Genomic DNA, 21,759 nt, shown 5'->3' on the forward strand with positions numbered 1-21,759 from the left:
CACCTCAAAACATAAAACTCAAGTGTATCAATTGATTGCTTCTTGTCTGATATCTTTTTTTTCTTGTACTCTAGCTTTTTCAATGAATTGTTCTATCTCTTATGATGCACAGATAACATTCGGAGACTCCAGCCAATGGCTCTAAGTTCAAGAGTCTTTGCTCACGTTTGGAGCCTCCTCCCGTAAGCAAGCTGCTGGAATACGCAGCTTGTTCACCCTATCTTTGTGATATCAATGGTTTTTGGAGAAAGCTCCTTTCGATCGCGGGCAGTGAGCCTGCTCCGCCCTTCCACTCCTTCCAAAGCTCAATCGCTTGGCCAAGGCGCAAATCAGGAGAAGGGATCTGGCATCGCCTCGAACACGCCTACAGAGTCACCTCTGAACGAAAAGCCCAAAGCCGAAGAGGGACAAAACGGTCTGGAGAAATCGCAAACTCTTTCTTCGAATGGAAAGACGTTTTTTTCTTCTGGCGATAATGCGGTGGTTAACGACGAGGCCGCTCAGAGGATTGTCAGGACAATACCGAGTGAGTCTTCCAATGGGCTTTCTCTGCCCACGTCAAACAGTCTGTTCCGATGCGTCAATGCTACATTTACTAACCAATTTCCCAATGCAGGTTGGGTACATACCCTCGATGAGGAGGACGAAGATTTACTCGCGACAGCACCCTCGTTGCCTCACACTCCTGCCGGTGCTTTAATAGCCCAAGAGACTAGCACCACGATCGCTGCTCAGAATCAAAACCCAGGCCCAGCTCGAGGCCGTTTGTACGATCATGAGCGGAAGTCGACTCCTCCTCTTGCTAGGGATGCAGTACGAGAATCGGGGTCACGGTGGAGGGCATTCGCTAGCTCTTCTGCATACCCGACTATTTCTGCAGAAGGTGGAGAGATCGTTACGGAAGAATGGCTGCAGCAGAATGGTCCAGACTATTCAAGACCCTGGCTCGCTGGTGCTTCGGATGGGGATCCTGAAAAGGATCCGGCAGGCTTATACAGATTCAGGGCAAAGAGAAGAGCGTGGTACGTCAGAGCTCAGCGGACGGTTCTGCGAAATCCTATTGTACCAATGATCATCCGCATGAACGTATGGCTCTTCTCAGCAGTCGCTCTGGCTCTCGCATGTTCAATTCACCACATTACGGATAAGAACCCAACAGACATCTCTGCTACACCCTCTACGAATATGGCAATTGTCGTGGACGCGGTTGCCCTGGTTTACCTTCTCTACATCACATATGATGAATACTCTGGAAAACCTCTCGGCTTACGGCCCGCGAAAGCCAAGATGCGGCTCATCTTCCTGGATCTTTTCTTCATTGTGTTTGATTCTGCAAATTTGAGCCTGGCTTTCGAGGCTATTAAAGGGAACTGCGAGTCTCAAGTCTGCTCTCGGCAGAAGGCCTTGGCTTCGGTCCTGTTGATTGCATTAATTGCGTGGCTTCTAACCTTTTCCATAAGTGTCATGAGGTAAGCGCTATTAAATATGTCCACCCGCTAACAGGTTCGCTGACGATGACTTAGGCTTGTAGAGCGGGTTACTACGAGATGAGAGACGTCCTGGAAGAATTCGTGGCTTTTCTGAGTGCTTTCTCGTACATCGCTTTGGAGTGTTGTTTTATGCATAGCGGATATCGCATCGTCCATGGTGTTTACGAAAGTCTCTGGAGAGTACAGGAAGCGTGACGAGTTTGGATACCTTCATGATACTTTTTGAGTGTTCTCAGGTTGCTTATGACGTAGTTCATGGCTCTAGAGAACGTCCGCGTCGAAAGCGCGTTCTGACCTCTTGCACCCTCTCTGGTTCGACACCTTCATGCGTTTGTCATTTGCAGTTCTAAAACCCATGTCAACAATGGCTACATCTAAAGCGCCTCTCACCTCTCTGAGAGACCTTCGCGTGTCCTCCCACCAGATACCCGCCTTCGACCTCATACCTAATACTTCCATTCAGAAGAAGCCTCTCCTCATCTACCACTCTGCTTTCCATTCCAGTGCTTCTGCCTCTGCAATCGAAAGTCATCTCTCAGCCGTTGGGGTCGTGAGCCCCGGTACGTATATTTCGGAGCCGAGCCTTCCCATTTGGTATTGAAATTGAGTTGCAAGAGATGTTTTGGGTGCAAGATGACCTTTCTACTCTCCAGATCTCCATTTTCTACCTCGAATAAGCAATGCTGACTCCGAAACCTGTGTAGAGTGGCGGTACACCATGTACAGTCAATCTCATTTCCACTCCACCACTCATGAGGTGCTTTGCGTTGCATCGGGCAAGGCTAGATTGTGCTTTGGAGGAGAAGAAAATCCTAAGAGGGTGGAACCAGTGCTAGAGAAGGGAGATGTCATGGTTGTGCCGGCAGGCCTGTCACATCGTTTGCTAGAGGATATCAACGGAGGCTTCAATATGGTTGGGAGCTACCCGATGGGCAAGAGCTGGGACATGTGCTATGGAAGGGAAGGGGAAGAAGAGAAAGTGAAGGGGATAGGGAGCTTAGGATGGTTCGAGAGGGATCCTATATACGGTGATGAAGGACCTTCTCTTCACGTGTGAGGGGTCAGGTCATGTTTCGCTGGCGATCAGCGATTCTGCTGGTGACTGTTGTTGTTAGTGAATAAGGATATGGGAAGAAGCATTGGATTCGGTCATTATGGTCCTAGCAAACCTATGAGGAAGATGCGGGTGGATGTACTCTGAAGAGCCAGAAACGGTAGTCAAGAATCGTGGATGCTTAAGCTGTCAACATTTTCCTTTCCTTTGTAGCTTGATCATAAGTAACAAAGAGCAAAGCGTAACAGTGTTATTGGAGGTAGGTCTGAAACCCGAACAACAGTTTCAGTCAACTTGTCAACTTTGACAGCGCCAAGCACCTGTAAATTGCCGCCTGAGACTGCGCTTGCCTCTCTCGCGTCATAAGGCCGAAGACTTTGGCCTCTTAGCACAGTATGACTGCACTTCTCACATCACAAGCTGATTTTATTCAGTTACGGCTGAAGCTATACATAGAAGCCTGGCCGGTATGAGAAAGTGTTGTGAGCCCTCTGGATCTTTAACAAAGAGCCCTCCAGCACGTCTTCTGTTCGCGTGTTCGCAACAATCACATCACTCACCACCAACCTGAACACATTCGGTTGCCACATCACTCTGGTGACTCCTGTTGGCCACTTATTTCAAGCAGCACAGGTTCTTTCAAGTTCAAATATTCACGCCCCTCCGGATATACACCTACCTTGACACATTCGACTTCGACATCACTCTTGTTGCCCAACTATTTTGACCACCACACGTCCCTCCGAGTTTAACCATCCACCCTCGCTCCTCCTGCTACACCTTGCGTCCGCATCACCTTCCTTCTTCTATCACACCTCTTACGCAGCATCCCCTGCCTCGAACAACCTTCGTAGGTTCTGCCAAGATGCCGATCACCATGCCTCCAGCTCCCAATAAGGACGACCTAGCGGCAACATGGAACTTCTTGCAGGTCGGAGTGGAGAAGATCATGACGAATCTGAAAGATGGTGTGGACATGGCAACAGTAAGTGGCTACCAACGTTTTACTGAAAGGCTTCGCTAATCTAAGGCTGTAGTACATGGGCATCTACACGTAGGTCGTATCAGAGCTGTCTGCGTTCGCTCCTTGCTTACCAGGATCTAGGGCTGTTCACAATTTTTGTACATCACAGAAAGCAGTAGCGTCAGGGGGAGGGATCATCGGGGGTAACGCCCACCGTGGAGGTGAGTAATCTTTCGGTCTGCTGGTGGTTGATCGCAACATTCATTGACCTATCATTACAGCTCACCTACTTGGAGAGGACCTCTACAAGAATCTCAAGGACTATTTGAAAGGTCATCTTGAGGACCTGCACGAGCAGTCTAAAGGTCACATCGACGAAGCGTTACTGACTTACTACATTCGGGAATGGGACCGATACACAACGGCCGCAAAATACACGAACCATCTCTTCCGCTATCTGAATCGACATTGGGTTAAGAGAGAGATCGATGAGGGGAAGAAGGATGTTTTCGACGTGTACACATTGCACCTCGTGCAATGGCGGGAGGTCCTATTCGAAAAGGTTAATAAGAACGTCATGGCTGCGGTGTTGAAGATGGTAGAGAAGCAGCGAAATGGCGAGACCATTGAGCAGAGCCAGATTAAGAGCATTGTGGATTCGTTTGTCTCTCTGGGCTTGGATGAAACGGATAGCACGAAGTCGACCCTTGATGTCTACCGATTCCACTTCGAGAAACCCTTCATAGATGCTACAACAAAGTACTACGAGAATGAGTCGAACCAATTCGTCGCTGAGAATTCGGTCATTGATTACATGAAGAAGGCCGAAACTCGCTTGGAAGAGGAGAAGAATCGAGTTGGATTGTACCTTCATCAGGACATCATGAACCCGCTCATGAAAGCTTGTCTGGGCGTCCTGGTCACTGGTCATTCGCCTCTGCTGAGAGACGAGTTTCAAGTGCTTCTCGACACTGATAGGCAAGACGACCTGGCGAGGATGTATCGATTACTGGCACGCATCATCGATGGCTTAGAACCGCTACGGACAAAATTTGAAGCTCATGTGAGGAAGTCAGGCCTTGCTGCAGTCGAGAAAGTTGCTACGGAAGGGGACAACATGGAGCCAAAGACCTACGTCGATGCACTATTGGAGGTGCATACACAATACCAGAAGCTTGTTGATGATGCATTTACTGGCGAATCTGAGTTTGTTCGATCGCTCGATAACGCATGCAAAGAGTTTGTGAACCGTAATAAGGTCTGCAAAACCGGGTCATCGCGTTCGCCAGAGCTGTTGGCCAAGTACACGGATGCGTTGTTGAAGAAGAGCGCCAAGAGTGCCGAAGAAGCTGATCTTGAGGCATCTCTCATCCAGATCATGACCGTCTTCAAGTACATCGAGGACAAAGATGTATTTCAGAAATTCTACTCCCGAATGCTAGCGAAGCGATTGGTTCATTCAAGCTCCGCATCAGAAGATGCGGAGACGAGCATGATCGGCAAGCTGAAAGAAGCCTGTGGTTACGAGTACACCAACAAGCTCCAACGCATGTTCCAGGATATCCAGATCTCAACCGACCTCAATAGCAATTTCAAGGAGTATCAATCGAGATTACTGGACGACGATGGATTGAAGAAAGCTGTCGACCCGTCTTATCAGGTTCTTGGCACAGGGTTTTGGCCCCTTTCACCTCCCCAGACCAATTTCATTCCTCCACAAGAGATCGTTGACACCTACACTCGATTTCAGAATTTCTACTTTGACAAGCATAGCGGGCGAAAGCTCACCTGGCTATGGCAACTCTGCAAGGGTGAGATGAAGGCCAACTACGTCAAGAACACTAAGATTCCGTTCACTTTCTGCGTGTCTACATACCAAATGGCCATCTTACTGCTTTTCAACGACTCCGATACGGTAACGTATGAAGACGCCCAGAAAGGTACGGCGTTGTCAGCAGAGTGGCTGGATCCTTCCCTCAGTGTTTTCGTTAAGGCAAAAGTCTTGATTCCTTCTCCTGAGAATGCAAAGGCGGAGCCCGGCACGTCATACACCTTGAATTACAACTTTAAGCACAAGAAAGTCAAGGTCAACCTCAATATCGTCGTCAAATCGGACGCGAAGCAGGAAGTTGAGGAGACACACAAGACTATTGAGGAGGACAGGAAATTACTTATGCAGGTATGTACTACCACCCTGTCCTCCATCTTGCTCTCTGTCTCTAACGATAAGCTAGTCTGCGATTGTGCGTATCATGAAGTCCCGTAAGCACATGAAGCATGTCGTGCTCGTCCAAGAGACCATATCCCAAATCAAATCCCGCTTCACGCCCAAGGTCCAAGACATCAAAAAGTCGATCGATCAGCTCATTGAAAAGGAGTACTTGGAGCGGTTGGAAAACGAAGAACTCGGCTACCTAGCTTGATCGTGGTAAGAGGTGACGAAAGTGAGTATCCGGCGCTTGGTCGTTCCAATGCATGGCGGTAAGATTGATGCATAATTGGCTGCGGCGAAAAAGAGAAAAGATGTGGGGATGTGCATCATCGAAGACTTGTTACATGCGAGAAAGGGATACCAGGCGCAGTACAGGAGGGCTACCTCGGTCAGAAATGCATGGCTATTGCACCGGGTACATCTACCACTTGGTATTAGCAGCTGGTGTTGTCCCGATCTCACGATATCATGCCGCATCGGATAGATAGATACCTCTTCAGAATTGCTTTCTTTTCACCATTTCTACTATCCAGACCATGTAAAACCCACTCGACAGAGTTCCGTTGCCAGACAAGCATGCTAAGTTTGCACCGTCTATCCTACGGGAGCTGTCTTCGGATCAAATCCTCTCTATTTCAATACTCCCCTCTATCGTCTATTCAAACTTGCAGTGCACTTGCTTGCACTTTTGGATCCCAAATCGTCACGCTCAATCCTATTAATCACTACGAAGAAATGGTATTCATAACGCATCAGGCATCCAGCCTCCCAATCCCATCACCACCCTTCTCCTCCCGAATCCTCTTCCCTCCAATCCCGCTGTTCCATTTGGCCAGCTTCGTCGGACTCGTTACTCCAGCAGCTACATTCTCACTACTCGCATTCGGACTCCCCTTCGCCCACCCTTTCCTCCTTTCACTCGCCCACGCACCCCAGGAGGAGATGTACGCGCCTGCTTTCTGCCCTGCCGCCTGCACGGAGGCTTGCGCGGCTGTGAGATCGGGAGCGCGAGCTGCGAAGCGCTGTGCTGAAGGAGCATTCTCCGAGGATGGCTCGCCAGTGTTGGAGCTGGCTCTGATGCTTCCGAAGCTAGCGATTTCGGCACGTTTGCGCTGGGCTTCTCGCATTGCTTCGATGTCCGCCCAGAGGTTTGAGAAGGCCGTGGAGACCTTTTTGTGGCCGGTTGCTAAGTGCTTGTTCAGTGCTTCCTTGCTCGTTGCTAATCTGTCATCGAGATGCAATGTCTGGATTTGCAGCGCGAGACGGCGTTGTATGTCCTCGAAGCTGAGATTTCCTGCTGTGGGATGGCGAGGCTCGACGATGTCGAAGAGGTCGGAGTCGGTGTGAGAGTCAAAGAGTGCAAAGTTGGAGGTCTGGCACCAGTTGTGGATGAAGTCTGGGTTGAAGTCGATCGTTGGGTCACCTTCGATTGTGGGAAGGGGCGGTGAATGCGAGAGATAGAGGTGGTACTTTACGGAAGAGAGAAAGGCCAGGAGATACTCTTCGAACTGGAGGCGGATGAATTCTTCGGAGCCCATGTAGCCCATTGTTTTGGGTCGGGAGGGGTTGTTTTCGTCCCAGGTCTCGTGGACGGTGGTGCTCAGAAAGTCTATCCAACGCCTATCTGCCGCAGATAGAACTAGGGCAGTCCTGAGGGAGGATGAAGTGATATTGATGGTCGTTTCGTCAAGCTTTGCATGCACTTAGCTTGAGGTAGCTAATATGCTAGAGTGGGTGCTCCTTACATTGACGAGTATGTCACTGTAGCGATCTTTCTGCTGCAAGAGAAGAGAGTTGGTGGATCCTACGATGTATGACTTCGTGCCGTAGTCGGCCAAGACGTCCAGCTGCTGCAATGGTGTATATGGTCCGAAGAGAGCACCTTCGCGAGGTCAGGAAAACCTCACATTCGCAAGGGAAACGGGACTTACCTTTGCCGAAGCTATTGATAGCGGCAAACGGTAATTAGCTTCAAGTCTCAAGAATCGGTTGCGCAGAAACATGGAGCATTACCTACAGCTGCAGCGGGAGGCCCATATAAGACAGCACTACCATTCTGTAAGTCCGGATTGCTTGATCTTTCAGAGTAAAGACCTACAAGAATTCCGGTCACTTGTTTTCAAAGACGTTGGCATGACCAAGTTCTTTTCGTAGCTGTCGAAATCTGGATCCGCAGCGTCTTGCAATCTCCGCAAAAGACCGGGTATCAAAGAAACCAAAGCAAATTGCAACATGCATAGTCGCTCACAGCGGGAACCGAAGAAAAGCATCTACCGATTTCAGTAGACATTCGAACATCTCTCTTCATGGCCTGGTCACCTTCGGTTGCAGCAAGCAGCATTTGAAGAGCACCAGTGTTTGGTGCTTGTATTCGTGTATGAGTTCCCTCAATGATAGACCTAGGTCTGTAAGCTAGAAGCCCCAATCATTGGGACGGCGCCTTGCCCACCAAGATATTGATCATCCTCCGTATCCTGCAAATTCTTCGCCAGGCTCTCTTGAAATCTCTGGCCTACCTTCAGCCCGAGTCCCACCAGAATGATGTATTCCACTCACCGACCTTCAGGATGTCCACATCTGTAAAGTCCCTAGGCCCCCCATCAGCCATATGCCATCTTGCTCAGAGTTTTTATTGCTTGTGCTTACTTCTGTGCGAACCACGCACCCGTGACCATAGAAAGCCTCTCTCTCAACTGCCCAAAGAGTTGTGGACTATCCGCAACAACCACAATCGCCTTTTGCACTGTACTCCTCGTGACATCGGGCGGTTTGTTCAGAAGTTCATTGGCGTCCATTTGCCGGGTGCACGATATGCCAAAAACGGAGGTGGGAGGGCTGGTACCCGTAGCTCTTCGACGGAGGGTGAAGTAGGAGAAATCTTGGGTGGATCTAGTTCATGCTCAGCATTTGTTCGGGAGCCATTTGGGTGGGCGCCGTACGCGTGGGCGCCGTCCGAGAGGGCCATGAAGGGGAGGAATGACCAGTCATTCTCCGCTGCGGGGTCTGCGCCATCTCCAACGCCGAACCAGCTCTCGATCTCAGGTCCTCTAGCAGCTGTCAGTCTTTGGTGTGACTCTCTCCACGGCTAGGGCTTGCCTCGCGTGGTGGAACCCTACGATGCAAACGATGGGCGCAAAGCTGGTGATGGGCGCCATTGTATAGCATTGGGAGTCTACACGTTGCCCGGAGGCAGACTCGTCGCCACTGCTTCTCTAGAATAGTTGCTGTTATGACCGGCGAGAGTTGTGGTCAAGTTAGGTGTTCGAGCGCCAAGGCTCAGCCTTAGCATGTACATTGTTGTAGGTAGTACCTAGGTAGTACGGAATCTACTATCTGGCTTGATTGGATCAATTCTGTCATGTGATTTGCTTCCTCATCATTCGCTGGAGAATGGTATATAAGTTTAGAACCCTGGTATGCAGGAAGGGAGAAGGATCCACAGTGTGTTCTTTGCTTGGTTCAGGGTCACGACCACAGTCATCAGTCTAACATCAGATAGCCGAGTGCACGTAGAGCCCAAACTCCTCAATCCAGGGCAACAGCAAAGGAGACATGGTGACCGTGCTAGAATCACACATCGCTACTGGTATCCATTTTGGTCCTCCTGCCCGTCAGGCTGCTCGATTTGATGAAAATCAAGGATTTCTTGGTACCTGTCGAACCAACATTAGCTCCACCCTTCCAGTACCGGACACGGGGGTCTTGCGAACATCATAACCTTCCATTGGTCAACTGGCAGATCAGCATCATTGAATGACCAATCGAATTTCTCTTCCGCTACCGGCTCATCGCTTGGATCATGGTAGGGAGCGAGGTACTCATGTGCTAGAGCGTCCCCAGCCCGTACTCGTAGTCGAGGATCGAAAACGAGCATCTTCTCGAGTAGATCGATGGCTATCCCTGGTCAGCAAATGTAGTTTCGATAGATCGGATACCATACCCAGTGGGTCTGCGTTCTTAAACTTGTTCGACAAGGGTTGTCGTTCCCGCTTTGGTAGTGACTGCACAAAGCGGAGGGTCTGCGTCCAACTGTCAGCAATGTAGGGCGCTTTCCGTAAAGAGCTGTTCATACATTTTCGCTACCAATGGTCTGAATGACATCGTCTGGTGGTGTACCCAAAAGCTCCGTAATAATGGAGAACTGATTGACGTGATCTTTGCCAGGGAACAGGGGCTTTCCTTCAAGCATCTCCGCGAATATGCATCCTGCGCTCCATATATCCACCTCCACGTCGTATTTTTGCCATGTGAGCATGATCTCTGGGGCACGATAGTATCTTGTCGACACATAGCCCGTCATTTGCGGGTCTTGAATACGGGCGAGACCAAAGTCACAGATCTTCAAGTCACAATTCTCGTTCACAAGGATGTTGCTGGGCTTCAGATCGCGGTGGACAACTCCTGCAGAGTGCACGTATTTCAATCCTCGCTAAATGCTGTCAGCCTCTTGAGCAATAGGCCCTGCCAACCCTCGAGCGGACGTACCAAGATCTGGTACAAGAAGTATTGGATGAATTGTTTCTCGAGAGGTCTTGAGGTCAACAGGCGATGTAGGTCGGTCCCTAGGAGCTCGGTGACAAAGTAGCTATTAATATGATAAGCTTCATAGGATAAAGATGCTGCTTTTCCACAAAGCGACTCACATGTCCTCGAGCGGTGATATGAAGATATCGCTTAAGCTGATGACCTGGAAAGAGTCAATCTTGGACAGCCATTGTAAATCTACCCTTCTCTCACGTTTTCATGACGCAGGTGCTTTAAGAGCTTCAATTCTCGGTATGTGCGCTTAGACAGGACAGGAGTGCTGAAAGGTTTCATTATTTTCTTGACAGCCACAGCCTGACTAGTGAGTTGATCCTTTGCGGAGCTATGCGAGACCAGGCATTAGAGATAGAAGCGTCGCACTTGACCAGAATGCAGAATACCAGACAAGCCCAAATGCTCCCATTCCCACCGGTTGTAGGTCCGTGTACCTGTTCCGGCGTCAACATTACACGATCCCGGCGAATTGTGCGGAAGCGGGGCTGCGATACCTGCTGGTAATCTCGAAGGTCGTGCCGAAGATTTGGGCACGTACAAACTCCGCCATGATGATTTGATGGGGGCGAAGTCGCTCGAGAGGAAGAGGTCAAGGGTAGAGGAGGGAGGATGTGGTGCACAGGCAAAACAACAACTTGATTGTTGTAGCCGCGGTCGATCGCCCGGTCTGCCTACTTTAGCGTACCGAGCTTAGGGCGTGATCGAAAAGACCGGAATTACTTGTACCGTACCGTACCCTCGTACCTTACTTTACTCTTCTAGTCTCTAGTCTCTACGCTCCTTTCTCCTGTTGATCTCCCGATGTCATTCGAAAATAAATTACATTCACAATAAACAGATGAACAGATGCTAAAATTACAGTAATAATCTCCATGATCATGCAGTGCTGATATAAGGTAGGCACACATGAAACTTATGCTGTTTCAAAACATCCATCATTGGGAGCGACATGCAGTCTTGCATCGGAAGTCACCACGTCATACCGCTCTTAGCGCAATGAACAGAGATCTATTCACTTTCACATTTGTCGATATACATCTACAGTTGCCACCCTACTACTTAGCACTAAATGCAGAGCTAATCACACCACTGCCACTCCACTGCTTCTTCTTGAAGGCCTTGCATGTTCAGATTTGCCATTCACGACACTCTGTCAAAATTGAACCTTGTGCTGGACATCGGTGTCATAAAGTGGCTACTAGCACTTCATATTTGGTGCTCAATATGTAGACCATTCCTCGATTCCTTCGTCTGTTCACAGTCTTTTGGCCTACCTCTATGGTCACAAGCTCATCGATTCGTTGTTACTCTTTCTACCGAAGCTATGCTTTTTGCACCTCGATGACGGTTTTCCCTCTGGCCCTCGGGCTTCCTTGCCTCTCGTATACCTTCATAATATCTTCCATTGTAAACAGCGAGTCTACTATCCCTTTGAATGGTCTTTTCCCTAATAAAGTCCCTCAGTCTCTCCAACATCTCCGCCTTGGGCACCGTCTCTCAAGTTGGGCAGGGTAGGCCTGTAAGTTTTCAAACAGCAATCAAATACCTTTCGTGGCTATCAATCACAGGTGAGGTGCCAGAAAAATTCGCAGTCGAGATGACATAAGTTCCTAAGTGGTTGACCAGAGCAGTATCAGCCATAAGGTTTTCTGTTATTTAATGCTCTTCCCAAAAATTGCAATCATGAATAGCATATGCTTCCGGGTTGATGCCACAGATCGAGGCCAAGAAAAGAATCGGAGCGCAAAAGAAAGCGGAGCGAAGAAGTCCCAAGGCCAAGGGCATGGAACAGCACAGCGGTAAAGTTTCATTCTAATTACGATCCATGTAAATTCCATATTACCCTCCGGAATGTGCAGTATCCCCCGTGGACAGTCAATGTCTGTCTAGACGAGAAGCGAGAAGCAGCTAGAATCACCAGCAAGCGGACGGCATCGATGTTGAATCGGAAGGCAATATCGTGTGGAGAGACTAGGCGAACTGTAGTCAACGTCAAACTGCAGCGGTTCCTGATGCAGTAGGCGTTCATGCGTGTTGCTGTCAGAGAAATGCACGTCGCAACCACAAATCACAATATGGAAAGAACAGTGCCGTCGATTGCACAGCTTATACCCGCCACTCAGAGGAGATGTAGAAAGTAGAAAAATGCCCATTGACTCGCCGTGGCTTTCCATGTTGTTCGACTTCTTTATTTATCAGACTCTTTCAAGCCAGAAGATCGGCCTTGATCGGATGATCGCATATCTGATATAGGATAGATAACGTTCAAATATAGGCTGTTGTGCAGCTGCAGCTTGCCTTGTAATCTCTCTCTCTCCCTCTCTTCTTCCCCCCGCCCATGCTGTAGCCCGTGCGCTGGACAATCGCCACGAGGTGCCCGCAGAGTCGAACGCTAAGCAAGATTCGGTCGAGGCGCCAAGACCTGACTCCACAATCCTACCTACTTACCTTATTCATCACCCTTCATCCCTACGGCGGCTGATATTGTTCATGAGTGTACCTCCGTACATTCGTCGCAATTGATGATACTCAAGCTCCCCAACGTTTCATTGATGACAGGACCTCAAGAGCTCACGCACCCTCAACCTGATCTCCGCGTCAGCCACCAACCAGCTTCCGGGTATTGTCGATCTACGCCATCAAATAGAGCTTGCCTTTGCTTTAACTTCCAACTTCATCCTCTTGGTTTGCTACCACTCTGCCGCCACGCCTTTTCTCCGAATGCTGCAGCGCATTCACGATAGGGCGAGCCAGACACCCGTCAAAGCTGCATGCTCATATTGATTTCCCACTACCCACTAGCTACTACGGCCCAACGACCGAGCTGCTCTCAGCTGGAGCGAGGCTGGAGCAAGGCCAGCACATTCAATTCTCTCGTCGTCTTCCCTGAAGCAAATTCCGAAGTCGGCCTACCAATATCGATTGACCCAAGCGTTGTCGTCTTCTACGTGATCGCCCTTGGTAGGCGTTGGAGGGTCTGCACCGTGTCCGGTTTCTACGAAGCTAGCATCTGGAGTCAGATACACTGATTCGACTGCTTAACGCAATTGAATACTGCGCAATCAATTGCGGTCTATTGATTGGTTTCCGCAACATTCTCCTTCAATCCACCGCAGGAACGGTACCCCTCATTCAACCAATCACGGCCATCAATCCGGATATACTCGCTTTGACTAGACTTGGGGAAGCACTTGCTGCACCATGGGTGCATGTCAGAGCATGCAAAATGGCGATGAAGAGGAAAAGAGAAAGCGAAGCCGGGCAATAGACGCCAAGCTAGAGGAGGACTCAAGACGATTACGGAAAGAATGCAAGATATTACTGCTTGGTACGCTTGGTTCATTTCGTCCTCCTGACAGATTGGCTTACGATTGCCCACAGGTTCCGGAGAAAGCGGTAAATCCACAATAGTAAAGCAAATGAAGATTATCCACCAGAATGGTTACACCAAAGATGAACTCGCCCTCTATCGTCTTACAATCTACAAAAACGTGCTTGACTGCGCCAAAGCTCTTATAGGAGCTATGCGGCAATTCGAGATCGAACCTAGGGATCCCCAAAACAATGACAATGCCGATTACCTACTTGAATACGTGGTGGACCCAGATCCCCATACTCCGCTCGACCCACACGTGGGTGAGTGCGTTGTGAGTATATGGAAGGACCCAAGTATCGCGGATATCATGGAGCACCAGAGCGAATTCTATTTGATGGACTCAGCGCCTTAGTACGTTCTCTATTGAACATCTTATTGGGATGATGTACCTAGAGCTCACGCACTCGCAGTTTCTTTGATGAAGTCATCCGAATTGCCGAACCTAACTACATCCCCATCGAGGCTGATGTCCTACGAGCCCGAACGAAGACAACGGGTATATACGAGACGCGCTTCACAATGGGACAGTTGAGTATACAGTACGCATGAACACCTCTCTCTTCCCCCCTTTTTCGGCTTTTCGGAACGAGCATCTTTGGCTAATGCATTGGGAATACAGCATGTTTGACGTTGGCGGCCAACGCTCGGAACGTAAAAAGTGGATCCACTGCTTCGAAAATGTTACCTCCATCATCTTTTGCGTCGCGCTTTCCGAGTACGACCAAGTGCTCCTTGAAGAATCAAATCAAAACCGCATGATGGAATCCCTGGTGCTTTTCGACAGCGTAGTTAACAGCCGCTGGTTCATGCGCACATCCATAATCCTGTTCTTGAACAAGGTCGATTTGTTCAAGGGGAAGCTGGAAAGAAGCCCATTGGGGAGTTATTTTCCCGATTACAGCGGTGGCAACGACGTCAATCGGGCCGCGAAGTATCTGCTGTGGCGATTTAATCAGGTCAATAGGGCGCATTTGAACTTATATCCGCAGTGAGTGACGACCCGTTTTTTCCTGCTGGGCGGATGCTTGCAGGTGGGGATACATGCATGGAGTCCACTTTCGCCTTTTGCTTGCTAAGTCGGAGGCTATGAACGCAAAGCAACGGATCCTACTTGATCGGAGTTGGATTGAGATTGCTGACATTCTCCCCTCTATAGTCTTACACAAGCCACTGACACCTCAAATATCCGCCTGGTCTTCGCCGCTGTCAAAGATACAATCCTCCACAATGCATTGGCAGATTCAGGCATACTGTGAGCCATCATCCTCCCAACACGCCTAGCGACACCATCCCACAAGCACCATGCCGGTGCAAGAAAGACTATACCTATTTGCTTTCCATTTGTATATACCAGCCCACTTATGCCTGCCTCGTTAGGCTTTATTGATATTTATTCCTAAAAACGATCTATCTCGAGCTTTTGGAACCAGGGCTAGTGGGATTGGATGACATGCCTATGTCAGCCAACCTGAGTCGCCAACTTGCCGGCATCAAGCCTTTTCTATGCAGGAGTGTCCTCTATGGCAGGCTTTGGGTGCAATACGGACATCCTGTTCCTCTCCAATGGCAGCTTGGGGAGTGGGGGAGTGGGGGAGTGGGCCAAAGTATGCGGTCCGAGTAAATGCTCTTAGCACCAGCAATAGACGACTTTGATGGAGCTTCAAAGGACTGGAACACCCTTCTGGATCACTCATCCACACGACGTCTGGGCAAAAGTTGGATTTGAATTGTTTGCGCTTCATTTCGCTTGTGAGAATGCGATGGAAACGCTTTGATTATCTGCTCTTTTATGCGGGCCTTGCGATCAGATTAGCGCCGGCGATAATCAGATTTGTCGCGCTAGGGAAAGAGCCACTGAGCCTGGAGCATGGCGTTTGGTCCTTCTGTGGGTGGGTGCTAGCATTGGGTTGGTGTCTGGGTTGATGCACGCATTGGATAATAAGGATCAGTCCTGCGGAGCAGCTATTATGCCACTTTGAATATGACGCACGGCGAGCACTGGCTATATCTTAAATTCTTGTAGATAGCATTTTATCTTGAAACGAGCCGTGTGCAATCGATTGTCTTCTCAGGTGGTCGGGCTGACATCTGACCTTGGGATTTACAGCCACCGCAAGGTAATTTGAGTTGACTGATCTTGACTGTGGTTCAGGTTCAACACCACGTTTTCGCCATCGGCCTCTCTGGCGAACTCCTTAACTTCACCGGGTTTGAGTGCATCTACGTCGATAGAATTCGCAGGCGTCGGAGATTGGCGGTCTAAGATTCGCGCAATGGCTACACTTCCCTGAACAGCACCTTCAGTCTCGAAGGTCAAGGACATATTACCAATTCTCGACCGAATCGGGGATACCGCGGTGAAGTTCCTTTGAACTGGGAGCTCCGAAGACGCGATGCTGCTCGCGGAGAGGGACAGGTTCTCTCTTTGTTGAGTAGGCATGGCAGCGTGGCAACTACTCACTAGGTGGGGCTTCCGGACCGACGACAAATGACTAGAGGCCGGTAGCCTTGGAGACGGAGCATTTGAGTAAAGCGAACCGAGAGCGTTGTGAGTACTGGAATTGTTCGCTTCATATCCTGGACACGGAGATGGATCAATAGGTCTGGCTCGAGGCGTCATAGTGCTTGAGGTGACGGCGCTAGCAATGGGGGAGCTTAGTCTAGATATCAGGGTCCCTACACTTGAGGGCAGAGGAGAGGTCGGAAACCCGCTTCGCAAGACTTGCCAACTTTCCAGCGGATAGGCCCGTCTCCATTGATTCCTTCTCTTGGTAGCGAGGGAGTTTTGAAGTTGATCGTTCATCATTGCCAGGGCATGGCGATATTCCAGGAGCTGGCTTTGGCTGAATTCTTTTAAATCTGGTACATTCCACTGGTGGTACAACCTACCATGCGTTTTGCTGATGAAGAAATGCTTCTGATGGAAGATGAAGAGGTCACAAAGGTAGCAAGCGGCTTTGCTTACACCCAAGACGCGAGGCTTTATCTTAACGATTTCGGGGTGTAGACCATAAAAGGTCACAAGCTGAATCTCGGCATGGACGTGGCACAGGATAGCTTTGTTCGGAAACACTACTGACGGCGTGAATGGTCGATACCGTGGAACTATCTCAAGTCGAATCGATTTGAACAAATTTGAATACCTTCTTGAAGTCGAAGCCATGTCTTCACATAGGCCCCAGTACCGCCCAATCTTATCAACCTGGCGAATGTGTTTGTTTTGGAGAGCTATCCCTGGGTCGAGCCCATAACTGGCGATCGTTTCTTCAATTCTCATTCCATCTGGAGTGCTACAGAACCCGTGACTTTGCTTCACCGCTGCTTTGATCGATTGGAGCTCCTCGTCCGTGTCCTTGATGCTGCTGTCAACACTCTGATATTTCAAGCACAGATCGTCAATATTGCGCTCCAAACTTGCAGCGCCAACAGCGCGAGCAATTGGGACTGCACGTTGCGCAAATGCTTGAAGACTTTGATGTAGCTGCTCGCGCCGAGCGGCTCCAAGGTATCCAGGCATGATCCAATTTTTGGACTGAAGCCGACCATTTATACGATCCCGATTCAATGCGACAACTTCATCGAATATCAAGTCTCGGCACACTGTGCGATGCAGCTCTGAGGACAAATGAGCAGACCGCCGATGAGCGCGTTTTGGAATGGTGCCACGCACGTCTTTTGCCACACTTCTCAAGTATACTGAATATTGCCTGCAATGCATTAACCACGCCTTCTTGTACGCCTCCGTTAGCGGCAAGCCAAGCAATCAAGCCTGGAGGCTCGACAATTTCTTCTAAGGCAACGGCAGAGACTGTCTCGGCATCTTTCTGATTAGCCACCAGGAAAGCAAAATCATTACTAAGTCGTTCCTCGACTTCGAACGGCAGAACACGGCCATCGTCATTGCTTGAAGGTCGTCGGCCATGCCAATCTTCGGGCACATGCAGCTTTGGATCCTCGGGGATGTTATTGCAGGCTTGCTGGAGGTCTATAATATGTTTGCGAAATTTATACTGATCGGTGTCTCTCCATATAGACCGCTCATCGGAAGCAGTGCTCACGGGCAATGGCGGCGAAGATGACATTCGGATGGCAATCTTGGACAGCAAAGATGGCCAGCAATGGGACATATAGATTGCGAATGGGCATCCTGGAGCAGCAAGTAGGACAACATTATCGACTTTTAGTACGGCAAGAGACGACCATGCATGAAGCCGCAATGGGAACCCGAGGTCTATGCAGGCATGCCACAGGGCTCAGCATGCGGGGAGCCTCACGAGTGAATCATGGCTATCAGGCTCTACGGGGCATGGAAAATGGCCTTTGACCAGACCAACAATGGCCGTCATTCTCTGTGATCCCAAAAGAAGTGATAGACAGTATGTGGAAAGATATATTGTTAGCTGGATGACTTTGAGCGCTCACCCTACTCAGCAGGAAGGCAGACTGTCAGTACAAATGGCGTATTCACTCACTTGTTGTGCATGTATGATATTCCAACTTCTTAAAGTATGGAAGGTATACCCTTCCAACTGTCGCTTTTGCTAGCATCTGGAGGCTGCTGCTGCTGCTGCCCCTTTGCCCGCCCCACGCTGGAGCCCCACGCTTATCGATTGCTTAGCGTTGGTGGGGCAATCCCTGCAGACAATCTTACCGTTCCTTTTTCACCTTTTTTGTTTTTGGCCGCAAACGATCAATTTTGGTTTAGGAACTAGACGGTAGACACCCTTGGTTCACTCAACAATTTCAATCCTTTCACTGCAAACCATTTTCATTGTCCTACCTACCTACCTACCTACCTCCAACTTCATCCACCACCTCCTCCATTTCCTTCTTCACAGCAACCATGGCTACCCAAACCCGCGAGAGAAGGCCGTCCACATCCGCCCCCATCTCCGACCTCCAGGGTCCCGTCGGGCCTGAGGGTATCTCTCGCCCCAAGCACAAACGTACTGCCACTGGCTTCGGTGCTGCAGAGATCAAAAGTGTCGAAGCGAGCATACCTGAACCTCAAAGAGAAGCGTAAGTCTCCAGCAGCAAAAACGAATCCCGCGCTTCCAGTGCTGACCCTCGTCTCTGCAGATGGAAAAAACATGTATGTCTGGCACCAATTGAACCTCTCAACCATTACTAAACACCATCAAAGTCTGCCCAAGGCTTTACTACAAAGGAAGAGTTTGAGGTGGGTTGCATTGGCTGCCAATTATCGGTTGGAGGGACAAAGGTTGACCTTCCACAGAATGAGACTGTCAGGCACGTTGAGACCACTCTTGCCCGTTCGCTGTTCAATTGCGATGAACTGTAAGTTCCATCAACATCCTACTCACGCTTTAATACATGCTTGCTGACGGTCTACACCAGAGCTGCCTACTCCGGCGCATCTCTCGCTTTCCGGGACAGACTCGTCATTGAATGGAACAGGACCCAGCAGCGGCAGACGTTTGCAGACCAGAAACGAGTCTACTGTAATGACTGCGCTTTAGAGCAACAAAATGCTCGACTGACACGTGTGCAGATCTTTCCTTGGAGTTCTTGATGGGTAGAGCTTTGGATAATGCTATGCTTAATGTTGGCTTGAAAGACGTAGCACGAGGTACAGATGTCTCCGCCAAGTCTTGTGAAGACAGAATTAATTTGTATGTAGCTGGTCTCAAAGACCTAGGCTTCCGAATCGAGGATGTCATATCCCAAGAACATGACGCTGCTCTTGGCAACGGCGGCCTCGGCCGCCTGGCTGCATGTTTCCTTGACAGCATGGCCACTCTGAACTACCCTGCCTGGGGATATGGTCTGCGTTACAGATATGGCATCTTTAAGCAAGAGATCGTCGACGGATATCAGGTAGAGGTGCCAGATTATTGGCTGGACTTCAACCCTTGGGAATTTCCGAGGCACGACATTACCGTGGACATCCAATTCTACGGTCATGTCTCTAGACACCAGTATGGTAGCCTGGCCAAATGCACAATAGTATACTGATGAGCATGCAGGGATGAAGACGGCAAGAATATTGCAGTCTGGGAGGGCGGCGAAATTGTCGATGCAGTTGCGTTCGACGTCCCAATTCCGGGATATTCAACTCCAACCACGAACAACCTCCGCTTGTGGTCTTCCAAAGCTTCCAAGGGCGAGTTTGACTTCCAAAAGTTCAACTCCGGCGACTACGAAGCCTCGGTAGGAGATCAGCAACGTGCAGAGACTATTTCTGCTGTACTGTACCCCAATGACAACTTGGAGCGTGGTAAGGAGCTACGTCTGAAGCAGCAATACTTCTGGTGCGCCGCTTCGCTCTACGACATCGTCCGTCGTTTTAAGAAGTCAAAGAAAGCGTGGTCGGCCTTTCCAGACATGGTGGCTATCCAACTAAACGACACTCATCCTACACTCGCTATCGTCGAGTTGCAGCGTATCTTGGTGGACTTAGAGGGTCTTGACTGGACCGAAGCCTGGGACGTCGTCCAAAAAACCTTCAGCTACGCTAACCACACTGTAATGCCTGAGGCTTTAGAGAAATGGTCTGTCCCTGTGATGCAGAACCTGCTCCCGAGACATCTGCAAATCATTTACGAGGTCAATTCGCAATTCCTTCACATGGTGGAGAAACAATTCCCCAAGGATCGCGATATGCTCAGGCGTGTTTCGATCATCGAAGAATCTCAGCCACAGATGGTGCAAATGGCTTATCTCGCGACCATTGGCAGCCACAAGGTCAATGGTGTAGCTGAGCTTCATTCGGACCTGATCAAGACCACAATCTTCAAAGACTTTGTCAAGATTTATGGACCCGACAAATTCACCAACGTGACCAATGGCATTACCCCCCGAAGATGGCTCCACCAAGCCAATCCCAGGCTCTCAGAATTGATCGCGTCAAAGCTTGGCGGCTACGAATTCCTTACCGACTTAACCAAGCTGAACGAACTCGAACACTTCCTTGACGATAAGGATTTCAAAAAGGAATGGCAGGAGATCAAATATGCCAACAAAGTCCGCTTGGCGCAGCACATCATGAATACAACCGGCGTTCGCGTCAACCCCAAAGCACTCTTCGATATCCAAGTCAAGCGCATACACGAGTACAAGCGGCAACAGCTGAACATCCTCGGTGTCATTCACCGTTACCTGACGATCAAGGCAATGAGCGCGGAAGAGCGTAAGAAACTTGCACCTCGTGTGTCGATCTTCGGAGGCAAGGCCGCTCCCGGCTACTGGATGGCTAAGACTGTCATCCACCTTGTCTGCAGCGTTGGCGAAGTTGTTAACAATGACAAGGACGTCGGTGACCTTTTGAAGGTCATCTACATTGAAGACTACAATGTTAGCAAGGCCGAAATTATCACCCCTGCCTCGGACATCAGCGAGCATATCTCCACTGCAGGTACGGAAGCCAGCGGGACCAGCAACATGAAGTTTGTCTTGAACGGCGGGTTGATCATCGGTACTTGTGACGGAGCCAACATTGAGATCACTCGCGAAGTCGGCGAGTCCAACATCTTTCTCTTCGGTAACCTCGCCGAAGACGTTGAAGACCTCCGCCACGCCCACACCTATGGCAACTTCAAACTCGACCCCGACCTCGCCAAAGTCTTTGATGCCATCAAGGGTGGCAGATTCGGCGATGCGAATCGCTTCAGCGCCCTGTGCAATTCCATCATCGACCAAGGCGACTACTATCTCGTTTCTGACGACTTCAACAGCTACATCAAGACGCATGCGCTTGTGGATGAGGCGTACAAGGACCAGGAAGCTTGGCTCGAAAAATGCATCACCAGCGTCAGTAGGATGGGTTTCTTCAGCAGTGACAGGTGTATCCAGGAGTATGCGGAAATGATCTGGAACGTCGAGCCACTCGTTCCGGAGCAGAGGAATGGGAAATGAGGTAGTGCGTGACCGAGGATGAGAAAGCTACTGCGGCACAACGATAAAAGCACGCAAACTTCTATAGAGAATAAATTTCCTATCTATTCACATTTATGCCACGGCTCTGTTCTTTCTCCAGGCGTGGTTTCAGACCTAGCTTTTCTCCCTTTTCCATCCTGTCATCCCCTACAAACAAATTTCATTCATTTCATACATTATGCTACGCGTATTTGAACTCTTACCAATGCCTAAGCTTACAATTGTAAC

The 21,759-nt window shown here is 49.6% G+C and overlaps 8 protein-coding genes across 8 annotated transcripts; 5 read left to right on the top strand and 3 right to left on the bottom strand.

Annotated features, from left to right (window-relative positions):
• Positions 1 to 234: 234 nt before the first annotated feature.
• HO173_011689 (uncharacterized protein) lies at positions 235 to 1,551 on the top strand (the record flags this gene model as incomplete). The annotated part of the gene is made up of 3 exons (XM_037313568.1): positions 235 to 526; positions 617 to 1,469; positions 1,524 to 1,551. The coding sequence occupies 3 exons, from the start codon at positions 235 to 237 to the stop codon at positions 1,549 to 1,551; spliced, it is 1,173 nt and encodes a 390-aa protein (XP_037159485.1).
• Positions 1,552 to 1,854: 303 nt separating this feature from the next.
• HO173_011690 (uncharacterized protein) lies at positions 1,855 to 2,547 on the top strand (the record flags this gene model as incomplete). Its single annotated transcript, XM_037313569.1, has 2 exons — positions 1,855 to 2,050; positions 2,195 to 2,547. The coding sequence occupies 2 exons, from the start codon at positions 1,855 to 1,857 to the stop codon at positions 2,545 to 2,547; spliced, it is 549 nt and encodes a 182-aa protein (XP_037159486.1).
• Positions 2,548 to 3,409: 862 nt separating this feature from the next.
• HO173_011691 (uncharacterized protein) lies at positions 3,410 to 5,931 on the top strand (the record flags this gene model as incomplete). The annotated part of the gene is made up of 5 exons (XM_037313570.1): positions 3,410 to 3,529; positions 3,582 to 3,598; positions 3,650 to 3,729; positions 3,790 to 5,687; positions 5,743 to 5,931. 5 exons carry the CDS (start codon positions 3,410 to 3,412, stop codon positions 5,929 to 5,931), a joined length of 2,304 nt encoding a protein of 767 aa, XP_037159487.1.
• A 541-nt stretch (positions 5,932 to 6,472) lies between these two features.
• Positions 6,473 to 9,015, bottom strand: HO173_011692 (uncharacterized protein; the record flags this gene model as incomplete). Its single annotated transcript, XM_037313571.1, has 10 exons — positions 6,473 to 7,411; positions 7,466 to 7,602; positions 7,652 to 7,662; positions 7,738 to 7,768; positions 7,819 to 7,990; positions 8,040 to 8,119; positions 8,277 to 8,308; positions 8,367 to 8,609; positions 8,660 to 8,767; positions 8,897 to 9,015. The coding sequence occupies 10 exons, from the start codon at positions 9,013 to 9,015 to the stop codon at positions 6,473 to 6,475; spliced, it is 1,872 nt and encodes a 623-aa protein (XP_037159488.1).
• A 285-nt stretch (positions 9,016 to 9,300) lies between these two features.
• On the bottom strand, positions 9,301 to 10,809 carry HO173_011693 (uncharacterized protein; the record flags this gene model as incomplete). Its single annotated transcript, XM_037313572.1, has 9 exons — positions 9,301 to 9,373; positions 9,431 to 9,614; positions 9,661 to 9,739; positions 9,793 to 10,149; positions 10,206 to 10,305; positions 10,364 to 10,407; positions 10,458 to 10,587; positions 10,646 to 10,693; positions 10,754 to 10,809. The coding sequence occupies 9 exons, from the start codon at positions 10,807 to 10,809 to the stop codon at positions 9,301 to 9,303; spliced, it is 1,071 nt and encodes a 356-aa protein (XP_037159489.1).
• A 2,651-nt stretch (positions 10,810 to 13,460) lies between these two features.
• Positions 13,461 to 14,891, top strand: HO173_011694 (uncharacterized protein; the record flags this gene model as incomplete). The annotated part of the gene is made up of 5 exons (XM_037313573.1): positions 13,461 to 13,587; positions 13,641 to 13,986; positions 14,046 to 14,174; positions 14,255 to 14,623; positions 14,792 to 14,891. The coding sequence occupies 5 exons, from the start codon at positions 13,461 to 13,463 to the stop codon at positions 14,889 to 14,891; spliced, it is 1,071 nt and encodes a 356-aa protein (XP_037159490.1).
• Positions 14,892 to 15,736: 845 nt separating this feature from the next.
• On the bottom strand, positions 15,737 to 17,717 carry HO173_011695 (uncharacterized protein; the record flags this gene model as incomplete). The annotated part of the gene is made up of 2 exons (XM_037313574.1): positions 15,737 to 17,250; positions 17,306 to 17,717. 2 exons carry the CDS (start codon positions 17,715 to 17,717, stop codon positions 15,737 to 15,739), a joined length of 1,926 nt encoding a protein of 641 aa, XP_037159491.1.
• A 761-nt stretch (positions 17,718 to 18,478) lies between these two features.
• On the top strand, positions 18,479 to 21,510 carry HO173_011696 (uncharacterized protein; the record flags this gene model as incomplete). Its single annotated transcript, XM_037313575.1, has 8 exons — positions 18,479 to 18,654; positions 18,715 to 18,727; positions 18,779 to 18,814; positions 18,872 to 18,933; positions 18,994 to 19,097; positions 19,148 to 19,225; positions 19,277 to 19,574; positions 19,623 to 21,510. 8 exons carry the CDS (start codon positions 18,479 to 18,481, stop codon positions 21,508 to 21,510), a joined length of 2,655 nt encoding a protein of 884 aa, XP_037159492.1.
• Between the last annotated feature and the right edge of the window lie 249 nt (positions 21,511 to 21,759).

The sequence above is a fragment of the Letharia columbiana genome, assembly GCF_014066305.1.
Source record: "Letharia columbiana isolate WasteWater2 chromosome Unknown Sc0000066_s0, whole genome shotgun sequence".
Classification (NCBI taxonomy): domain Eukaryota; kingdom Fungi; phylum Ascomycota; class Lecanoromycetes; order Lecanorales; family Parmeliaceae; genus Letharia; species Letharia columbiana.